Source organism: Myiozetetes cayanensis, unplaced genomic scaffold (genome assembly GCF_022539395.1).
Source record: "Myiozetetes cayanensis isolate MyiCay16 unplaced genomic scaffold, myiCay2020 scf29, whole genome shotgun sequence".
Lineage (NCBI taxonomy): Eukaryota > Metazoa > Chordata > Aves > Passeriformes > Tyrannidae > Myiozetetes > Myiozetetes cayanensis.
In genome coordinates this window covers 7,031,667-7,042,852 of record NW_026087510.1, presented here as the reverse complement: position 1 = coordinate 7,042,852, position 11,186 = coordinate 7,031,667, and the positions used below count along the sequence as shown (strand labels likewise).

General features: G+C 45.1%; 1 protein-coding gene across 1 annotated transcript; it reads right to left on the bottom strand.

Moving 5' to 3' along the window:
- Positions 1-44: 44 nt before the first annotated feature.
- VPS11 (VPS11 core subunit of CORVET and HOPS complexes) lies at positions 45-11,054 on the bottom strand. The gene is made up of 16 exons (XM_050323079.1): positions 9,936-11,054; positions 9,499-9,647; positions 9,166-9,301; positions 7,976-8,139; positions 7,627-7,874; positions 7,026-7,227; positions 6,603-6,754; positions 5,456-5,642; positions 4,914-5,057; positions 4,240-4,428; positions 3,173-3,334; positions 2,554-2,693; positions 2,060-2,262; positions 1,311-1,482; positions 970-1,192; positions 45-294 (listed from the first exon to the last, which is right to left on the bottom strand). The coding sequence occupies exons 1-16, from the start codon at positions 10,087-10,089 to the stop codon at positions 130-132; spliced, it is 2,790 nt and encodes a 929-aa protein (XP_050179036.1). The 5' UTR covers positions 10,090-11,054; the 3' UTR covers positions 45-129.
- Between the last annotated feature and the right edge of the window lie 132 nt (positions 11,055-11,186).

The window sequence follows — 11,186 nt, the reverse complement described above, 5'->3', positions numbered from 1 at the left end:
GGTCGAGGGGCCGCTCCGGGTGCGGCACTGCCAGGTCAGGCTGGTTTATTAGAGCCAGGGGGTCTGATTTATTGAGGACACAGCGCGGGACTCCGTACAACCGAGGGGGCGCTTGGACAGGGCCCGGGGTCAGGTGCTGCGCTTGGTGTGGATGAGCAGCTCCCGCTGCAGGCCAGCCTCGAGCGTCGTTGCCGCCTTTCCCGAGGGCAAGTCCGTGATGAGTGTGAGCTTATTGAAGACGCCGCGACCGAAGTAATCAGCAACAACAGAGAAGCCATCGTTGGAACATTTGAGCTGCCAGACACACAGCAGCAGCAGCATTAGCAAAAGCCTCCAAAGCCTCTTGCCTCCACCCCCTTTCCTTTCAATCCCTGCACTTAGAGCCTCTTTATTAGGGACAGGGCAGCCAATGTCACTCCCTGGCTCTTTGCTCATTCCATGCAAGGACTCCATGTAGCAGAGGAAGATGCTAGATTTGCTGCCACTGGCCATTCCACCTCATGTTTCAAACCTACATCTGAGCCATGCATAGAGAGGATTAATGAACAACTGAATTTAAACAGGAAGGCACCTGCCTCAGCTCTCTAGTTTCCTCATATGCCCCATTCTCAACTTCACTGCTTCATCCTTAGGAAACAACATTTTGGTCCTGTCCCCCCAGTTCCAATTCACACAATTTTTTTTCCTTTCTCCCTGATTTGTTCTATACAACTCGTTGACCAGCTGTGACACTGACCTATCTGAGGTTAGGGTGAGAATGGATTCCCTTTCACCTTCTCAGAGCGACAAGAACTCTCCGTGCCCTCTACACAATGCAGTCACCATAGGGTCTAATGACTCATTATTCAGACTCAAACTTGTTTACAAAATACTTTCAAGCCTTCCCCTTTTCTACCAGCCTCCACAGGTCTGTAAATTAATCTAAAATCTATTTATTTCAACTTGATAAGACAGGCAACGTTATCTTACCTGATGCTGAAACTGGTCGTGCAGATCTCTCTTCTGCTCCTGGGCTCGGATCATGTCCATGACTTTGCGATTTTCTGGCATGCAAGTAGGACATTCTGAATCACTCTCAGAGTAGCTTTCAAAGCAGTGCTGGTGGAAGGAATGACCGCACAGGAAGTGGACTGAAGGCAGCTCCAGTGCACTGGTGCAAATGCTACACTTGGTCTTTTGAAAGATCTTGGGACTGAGAGAGTGACAAGAGGGAGAAGCATGAGAAAGACAAACTATATTTTACCTTAATAAAAGAAAACAGCAGTTCTATCCTTATATAGGACAAGACAAGACAGGACACACTTCTGCACCTTGCTTTTAGCTCTTCAATCTCCTGTCGGATCCTTGTAGTTTCTTCTCGGTATTTTTGAATTCTCTGCTCATCCTGCTCTATCTGGCGACTCTGCTTCTGTAGCTTGTTGACAAGATAATCCTTAATCACAGATAGGGTGGCTGTGGAGTTATGAGCCAGCGTCTGCACAACTGAGGGTGACCAAGATGTTAGTTTAAACACAGGCACAAAAAGTTACACTAGTCCTGCCTGGGCAGACTGTTTTCCTGGGAAAGGCCACTTACAGGCAAAGACAGTTCACACTCTTACGGAATTGGAAAAGGCTCTCTTTCAGTTTGACCTCTTCCAGAAAAGGGGAACTGGGAGCATGTCTGGATAGCTCAGACCAAAAGAACTAAAGCAAGGATCTAGTAGTGGATTGGATTCCAGTTCAACTTCACCAAGGTACACCAGGAGTTTCAGCAAGCCCTTCCCTGCCCCATACTGACAGAACAGAAAGCATGTACAGACATCTCACTGATACTACAGATCTTTTTTCCTAATTAGGAAGCTGTGACTGACATAGCTTTTCCCTACAGAGCAGGGAATATTACTTCAAATGATGGGCCCCAACTTCATTGATTCGCTTCTCAAATTTCTGATCTATACAGACTGCTACAAACTAGTTTGGGTTGAATTTTTTGTGGTTTGTTTTTTTGTTTGTTTTTGCTTGGGTTAGGTTTTTCTTTGGAGGGGTGCTGTGGGTTGAGTGCCACACGTCATTATTACCAAGCAGTGGAGGCATAAGATTCTTGTTCTCGATGTGTTTCAGTACTGCAGCAACGTACTCCTTACAGTCCTCCTCCTTCCGTGCAAAGTAGCCAAGAGCCTGTTCCCAGAGACAAGCTTCCTGGTCTCCATACAACTCACACACCTCGATCACCTTCTTGTACTGCTCGTTCTGCATGTGGTAGTGCATGATCTGTTGGAAACTATGGGAGAAAGACTCATCAGCTGCCACAATCCATCTCTCCCCTTGAATTATTAGAGGGACCTCAAGTTTCCACCCAGCCATGCAATCCCCAGACTCACACAGAAGCCAAAGACAAGCCTGCCATTCACTATGTAACTGCCTTGCTCTAACAACAAGGTATTTCAGCTGAGCAGTAAACTACCATTCCCATCTTGAGACACTAAAGAGGTTACTACCATTGAAGGCACAGACAGTTAAGGCTCAATGGGGGCAGAAGGGGAAGGACTCGACAGACAAGAGCAACACTCACAGTTTGCCCTGCTCATAGAGGTAGAGGACACCATCCTTGAAATTGTGCATCTGACATAAGACCAAGGCCTTATCAAAGACTGTTTTGAACCTTCCACTCTTCAGGAGGGTGAGGGATTCGTTGTGCAGCTTCTCCTTGGTCTACAAAGAATGGGGAGAGGTCAGGCAGAGCAACACAGACACACACATAGTACACACTATTTTGCACTAAGACCTGACAATTTGCAGCTCTTTCACAGGAGACAGTTTTGCTATTTGTTCTCTATCCCTTTTAAGCAGACAGGACATGATTTTCTTTGCCCAAACAGCCAGCATCCTCACAGATCTAGGCAAGCAAATAGAGATACTTTTGTGGGTGAGGCATCTGCTCACCGAGGCTGTATTGTGTGCAATCTGTTCTTAGATGAGATTCATACAAAGCAAGTTCAGCCTCCCTTAAAGGAGTATTCTCCCAACTAGCAGGCTGCTTTCCCATTTATGTGCCATTTGTCCAGCACAGCATATGTATTGCCTCATGCTATCAATGCCCAGCTGGAAAGGTTATGGGTTTGCAGGAATGCAAATAGGATCCAAAGACACCAAATCTGTCTCTCAAACCACAATGATGGAAGAGCTCAAACCTGCTCATCTTGTTCATGTGCCCAGTTTTGGAGTCGAAGCTCCAGTAAAGTGTCATAGACACCCTGTGGAGAGTCAGCTTGAACCTCAGTCATGTGCTCCAGAAAAGCCTTCAGTTCCCGGGAGTTGTTTGCAAAGACTGGGATGAACTCCTCTGAATTAGCCTGTAACACAGACAGAAAGAGACCAAGCACCCAAATCAGTCTAAGCTGGACCGTTGCTTCCTCCCTGCGTGAGGAATGTTCATTTCTGAGACACAACAGATACAGCATGACACAGGATGACAACTACATCAGGAATCAGTTCTGAGCAATAGCTTTAAGTGGTCTCTTGTCTCTGGGACTACCAATACACCAGACAGGACAGAGCTTCTTGTAAAATCATAGAATGGTTTGGGTTGTAAGGGACCTTTAAAGGCCATCTAGTCCAATGCCTCTGCAATGAGCTAAGAAATTTTCAACTAGATCAGGTTGCTCAGGACTCCATCCAACTTGACTTGAATATTTATTTCTAGGGAAGGGGGCATCTACTACTTCTCCAGGCAACCTGGTCCAGTGTTTCACCACCATCATCGTAAAAAATTTCTCTCTTCTACCTAGACTAAATCTGCCCTCTTTTAGTTTAAAACCATTACCTCTTGACCCATTGCAAAAGGGCCTGCTAAAAAGTTTGTCTTCTTCTTTCTTATAAGCCACCTTTGAGTACTGAAAGGCTGCAATGAGGTCTCCCTGAAGCCTTCTCTTCTCCAGCCTGGACAACTCCAACTTACTCATCGTTTCTTCAGAACAGAGGTGTTCGATTCCCCTGACCATTTTTGTAGCCCTGCTCTGGACCCACTCCCACAGGTCCACATCATTTCTGTGCTGAGGGCTCCAGAGCTGGACACAGTACTCCAGGTGGGGTCTCTCCTGAGCATATATGTATATATACACGTGTGTATATATACACACACATATTTTTAGGTATAACTCTCGTTATACCTAAACCATCGGGCTGGCACCATAAGGTATGCAGAAGCACTCACTCGCACTACTGGAGAGCAAAAACTCACTGTCAACATAAATTGTACCTTTTTTCCTTCCAGCATCCCATGGCCTTCACTGTCTCCCGAGGGCCGGTAATCAGTGCAAAGGATCTTCAGCAATTCTGTGGTCTCGTTAGGGACATGGTGCATTAGGATTTTACCATAGCGCTTCATGTTACTCTCTGCCTGTTCAAAGGGCAGCTTTCCAATGTAGTGCAAAGCCTCTTGGTAGTTCTGTGGAGACAGCCAACAAAACAATCACAGGACATTGGCCTCTGCTCTCCACTCTGAGGTTAGGACAGAACGCATTGAAGACATGATGTGAGTATGCCATAAACACCATTTGCTCTGAATTATCCCCTAGTTCACTATTCCTGCTTGTTTTCCTCCTCAGGGAGGAAGACTGGATGTGGCCTGGAGGAGAGACTTAGATGAGTCCCTCACTACCCACCCTCCCTCCTCTTAAAGGGGACTGTAAAAAGCCACATCTGAAACAGAACATGTAAGATTCTCTGATTTCCACCCCTAGTCTACCATACGTGCCAAAAGGAAAAAGGCAACACACAAGCAGTATCAAGTGCTGTTGCTGCTGCCTCAGCAATCCCACCAGTATGCTACCCTCAGGAAAGAGGTCAGTGAAATGGTATTTTCACTGAAGAGGAGGCTAGAGATGTGGTGTTCTCCCAAGTCAGAACACGGGAGCAGTTATGTCTCCTCACCTTGATGTCCTCTAACTGGATTTTGAGATACCATTCATGATGCTCGTGCTTCTCTGCCAGGTACACAGCGTGGGAGTAGTAACCTGCTTGGCGGAGCACCTTGATGGCCGTTTCCACATCAAAGCGGACCTCGCTGTCACTCGTCTCCAAGAACAAAAGCAGAAAGACGGTCCCTCAGAAACACTCCCACAGTCCAGAAGCAGCAATCATTTATGTAAGAGGAGGAAAGCATGAGCAGGGACAACGCAGTACCTCTCAGGCATGGGAAAGGTCACATGCGCAGAAAGGAAAGGAGTCTGACCACCTCTCATTCTCTTGCCAGTTGCACTGGCAGAAGCAAGCACACTCAGACTCAGATGGCAAGCCAACCAAAAGTAAGCAAGAGCTTGGAAATCAAGGAGTAAAGAAGGGGTACTGAGGGACAAATCCATTCTTCTCTGTCTTAATGGCCCTACAGGAGCCAATTTACGATGTCACTGCTACCTCTTTTTAATTAATATGAGGCCATAATAATGTGGCACAATTTCACCTCTCCCCAATACCTTAATGAATTCTTCCAGTTTGGAGCTGTCTTTGAGTTTGGTATAGCAATTCAGCAAAAGTGTAGTATGATCTGCATTGGCCAGGGATTGCAGGTGGAGCGTCTGTAGATAAGCAGTGAGGTTGTGAATACGCTGAGCATCCAGGAATTTTCTAATAACATACGATGGTTCCAGCTTCCCTATAGTTCTGTGAGGGAAAGAGTCATGTTACAAGATACTGTACACCCAAGAAGTCAAAATAAATGGAACAATTAACAACAGAGCACAGAGAAGCCTTAACTTCAGCAGGCACTAACCCACGCGTGATCACTCAGCTATACAGCAACTAGTTATGGTGTAAGACTACCCATCTGCACACACAGAGATACAAAGGCTTCGATCAGGATGACCATGACAGCAAGCAAGGACTTAATTCTCCTTTAAATGCAGCAGTGAGACTAGGACTGGGATCTGACCACAGTAAACTGGGAAGACCAAAAAAAAAAAGAGGAATAAAAGCTACATTTTCCTTCGTTTCTGTTGCATAACTCAAAGTCAGTTTTAAATGCTCATGCCCACATGAAGCAGTTTAGCCACAGTTATCATGAGACTTAACCCAAGTCAACAGTAAAAATACATGTCGACTGTCACCAGACGTTGGGGACTCTAGAGGCTCAGTTGCACATTAACCTAATACTGTGTGACATTTTAAAAACTGAGCATGAAGTTTTCAGTAAGCCCCAAGCTCAGGCTGCTCCAAGTTTGAGTTCTAAAAAACCCAAGATGTTTTAAAGCTGACAAACTGTTTGGGTATTTTCCAAGAGGACTGCCATTCATGGTCAAATTGCATCATCCATCTTACCTAGGGCGATTCCTTCTTTATAATGGTATTGTCAGGCCAAACTCCATCCCAGTATGCCTACATTATTCATGTTAAAATATGATCAAAGAGAAGAACTTTATCCCAAGGTGTACAGAGCAATTTTCAAGTAATGTGTTCAAAGACTTTTAATCTCACTGAAATGTTTCTCTCTATGGGTAGAACTTTCACCTCAAGTCATGCTTTCTTTGGTTTGGAATTGTTTTATTCCTGGGCTGAAACAGAAATCAAAGCCTCTGTAGCTCCTACCTGCACTACAATATCCTAGTAGGGCTTCACAGGACCTACCGGATGTACTGCTGGATGGCCCCGTCATGGTTCCCCTTGTTGTAGAGATGATCCCCATACTGCCGGAAAATCTCTGACAAACCATCGCTGTCCAAGTGGTGGCTCTTGGCCAGGTTAATGGCCATCTCAAATAAGTTCTTTCTGAATAGCATCTGTTAAAGACATGGTAAAAGCTGCATAAGGGAAATACCACCCCACAAAACAAGTTCAAATACACCTGGAAAAAAAGTTGTTTCTTCTTTTTAGTGCATATGCGTCCTTAGACTTTTAAAAAGCAAATGCCTTATAACACTGGTTATGCTGAAAAGCTATTAAGTCACTTGTTATGTAACTCACCCTGAATGGTTCAACTTTTCAAGCTGCAGAGCCAGTACAATCTTGCAGACATAAAGCAGAGACTAATAAGAAAACAGATTTACATGCCTCGAGTTTGGTTTGTGTATCCTTCTCCTGTAGTACATGGATCTTCCCATCTCTGGTCAGTACATACAGAGAACCCCACTCTGCCAAGACGTCCACTATATCATCGAAGACTGAGCTGTATGCAATGAATTTGTTGCACAAGTCATATATATTCAGGACTTGTTTGTCTGAATTCTGTGCCTCATTCCCAGTAAACTCTGACCTGGAGAGCAGAAGAAAGTTTTAAAAAACAAAGACAGCGTAACTCGAAATCTTGATACCTGTGCCAACTAGGGACATACAGAGAGCAAAACAAGCAGGGTTCACCTGGGCAATAAACTAAGTGGGCCTAGAGGCAAAACATCTCATATTTATACACAAATTCCATTATCCTGTTATACTGAGAAATTCATAGGACTGGGAAAAACTCCCATTCAGCATGCTTAACCGTGCTGCTCTTGCAATGGAAGTTAATTGATAGATTGGTCTGGATGAACCTCAACAGCCTCTGACAAAGTTGCAATCGGCCTCCAAGAGCAAAGCTTTACAAGTAAGAACAAAAAAGTGGGAAAGCAAGAAGCTGCAAGAGCAAAAAGAACTCATCTCTTCCAAGAAGCCCTACTTTGGCGAAGTCTTTCGGTCCTTGGAGACGATGATGAGGTACCCCCGGTACCAGTGAACGATCAGCTTTTGTCCCTCAAAGGCAAAGCAAGGGCCACGTTCATCTGGCTGATAAAGGTACACACATTCATTTCCTGCCACAATGAACTGAAGATCCTGGGAGGGGTCACTGAGAGATGAACAGCGTAATCCACAACCGTGAGTGTCCAGCTCCAGGTGAGGATAGTCTTTCACTGAAAGCATATAAGACTACAGAGGAAATGCAAGGGTTTGGGGATCGCTCTGGTCTAGACTCTGAAGGCAATGAAATTTGCAAGTCAGAGTCTCCTTTTTTCCAGTTAACCTCTCACCTGGATGTTCTCTGTGGTCACCACAAATAGATGTGTAGTTTTGCCAGACTGTCGGAAAGCAAGGCCAGTAACTGGGTAACTCCCTTCGTGTAGGATCTGGGTCTTGCTATGCCGGTCTCGAGTGATGTCTCCTTTTGTAAGAACAACACTCCCATCTGCAAAACCTGGTGAAGTGGACAGACTAAACAATTACTTACAAAGCACACCTGAAATTTTATTCAGCATAAGTTAGGGCAGCTCCAGTCAGCAACAACACCTTGCTCACCAGCAAGGTATGAAATGATGGGATTGCCACAGGTTCTTGTGTCAAGTCAGTCTGGCCAAGCCACCTCCCAGTGCTCCTGTTCCAGTTCAGAGCTCTCACATGACTGCACATAGGAGGGTACTGCTCAGCAAGGGTCAGCTTGTTTTCCACACACAAATCTCATGTGCAGGTTGATTTTGTTTTGAGTCTCTCTGTATTTTGCTCTATGAACAGCCTTCCCATCCCACAACTGCAGTGATCATTTTAATTCCCTTGCTTATTCAAAACACACTGTAAAAAGACAAGAGGAAGATTTTCTTTGTGAAAATATGCAGTTTTCATATCTTCCCAACAGCCCCAGTCTTGTAAGTTGTCCCAGGATGGAAGGCCACCACACACATAGGGAAAGCTTTTTGATTTCAGTGCAGGGACCATGTAACCTCACATTACTGCTCTTAATCTGTCAGAAGCAAGAAACATTACAAAGGAATGGGTGAATCCAAAAGGGGAAATGGGTTTTCTTATTTTAAAAAAAGGTTTCTATAGCATACTTGAAAAAAATGCCTCTGTAACACTAAGTATCACAAAACCTATGGTTTCTCCTGTACCAACAGAACCTGAATTTAGTACTAAGTTCAATAAATATATAGCCTGACCAACCGGCAGGGAAAGAGAACATCAACTACAAATATGTGCTTCCCTTTTAAGTATTTTATTTAAAATATACAGACTTGGGCTAAATTTACTCATTTATCTTCTCAAGCTCTGTCACAGAACACGAGACACACAATCTCTCAGGGAGAATAACATAACAACTGCATAAGAAGAAAAACCATCAGTGTATTCTGTGCTGATTTTTGCATCATCTGTTCATTTTCCTTACATCTGAGTAAGGGTTAATTTTCATAATATTTTTCTTAAGCTGTTACAGCTCAGTTTTACTTACCAATAGCCATGAAATTAAGATTCTCGTGGACAGTTAGGCAGGATACAACCGTGGGCTTGTTACCTGGTATTGCTGGAAAAATTCGTGTGCACAGAGGATTGCCACCATCTCGCTTCTCCAGGTTCCAGACTTTCACCTACAAACAACGATCCAGCATAAGCAAAACATGTGGTTTGCTTAAGGCCAAGACCTGGTATCAAATGTTACAGTGCTCAAAATGATCAAAGTACTTAAAGTAAGAAAAGTTAACTGCGCTAATCGCACTACCCTAAAGCAGCCTTTAGAAAGACTTATATTACAAATACATTTTCCTCACTTCATCATTTGACTTACCAAGGGGTTAATACCCTCTTCATCCTCTCCAACAGAAACCAATATACTGTGCTGCTTCAGCTGGTACAGATGAGTTACCCTCAGCTTGTAAGCCTGGAAACTACTGAGTTGAAGGGAGCGAGGCAAAAACCAAATCTGACCTTCCATATTTAGATCACAGTTAAGGCAGATAAAGAGAAAAAAAAAAAAAAAAAAAAAAAACACCACATCTCCAATCATACCAGGATCAAACACGTTAATGATTTTCACTGACCCCTCGGAGGGTTTCAGTAAACACCTATGCAGAACGACCCCGGAGCACCAACACATTCAGCAGGGGTTTTTTTTGTTTGTGTTTAAAGCAAAGGACAGCGGAGAGCAGGAAGCTGGAGCACTCTCCAACCCCGGCCCCGCCGAGCCCCCCACAGGCCCCCAGCGCCTGGCCCCGGGCAGGATATCCCCGAACACGAGGCTGCCCCGGCCCGAGTCGCAAACCGCGATGCCCGGGGGCAGCGTAAAGGGCTTCGCACCGGCCCCATCCGGGCCTGGCGGCTCCTTCACCGTCTCTCTGTCGAAGAAGACGAAGCGGCGCCACTGCAGGTACGCAGCCATGTTGGGGCCTGTCCCGGCCCCCACTCACGTGACCCGGCCCGGGTATCACGTGACTCAGCCCCCGCCCCTCGGGGGTGCCAAGAAATTTTAATTCTAAAGGCTGAACACTTAGCGAGTTAAAAAAACCCGTATCAGAGCCTGCTAGGGATTTAAAATTCACCCGGGTGTCATCAACCTTGAATGATTCGTTTTACAATAATATTTCTGCAGTGTAGTAACTAATATTTAATTTCTGAGATCATCAAATTTTTACTCACCTCTCCCCCACAGTAGTATATACGAAAAGGTTAGGCCTAAACCGTTGGTCGTGTCCAGGGCCCAGCTGAACAAGGGGGTTGTGAGAAATGAAAATGGTTAATGGCTTAAAACATCATTAAGATCACCCAAGGGATCTATTAACAAGAACCTGGGTTACCCTTGCCTTCTGAGGTAATTGCAACAGAGGTAAGAGGTCTGAATCTTGTGACTCAACCTACCCTTATCCCCCTCACCCCCAGCCTCCATATAGGTAACTTTTGGGTTGATATTGGTTTTAGATTGATTGTAGTCTGCTTTCTCTCTATGCTTTAACCACCTAGTGTCAGCACTAGAATGAACCTTGCCAACAAACTCTGTTGTGCTTTCACTTTTATATTAAATCTGCTTCTGTCGATTCTGTTGCTCGTGATTTTTTAAGCAACTCTAAAACACTCATTCCTAGCAACCAGAGCCACAGCACACAGGTTTTCTGCAGCACAGGCAGCCGAGCTCAGGATGACTCCTGATGAAAGACATGAGGACACAGTCCCAGCAGACTCCTGGGGTGCCGCTCTGGCCCCTTACAGAAACTCCCCTTGGCAAAATCAGGGCTAACTTGGCACTGTAACCAAATGCCAGTTGATGTCTACTGGTCTAGCAGAGACAAGACCGTGGAGCACTGGAGCCTGGAAGAGCAGCTGCCACTAAGGCTGGAGGGTCTGTGCAGATCCAGGATGGCTTGAGCAGGCACAGCACCCTTCCCTTTGTCAAGTGCCACAGGTCTCCTTAAGGACATCAGCATACTTTCAACACAGCACAGTTAACAGAAGGGAAAAAAAAAAAAAAAAAAAAAAGGACAA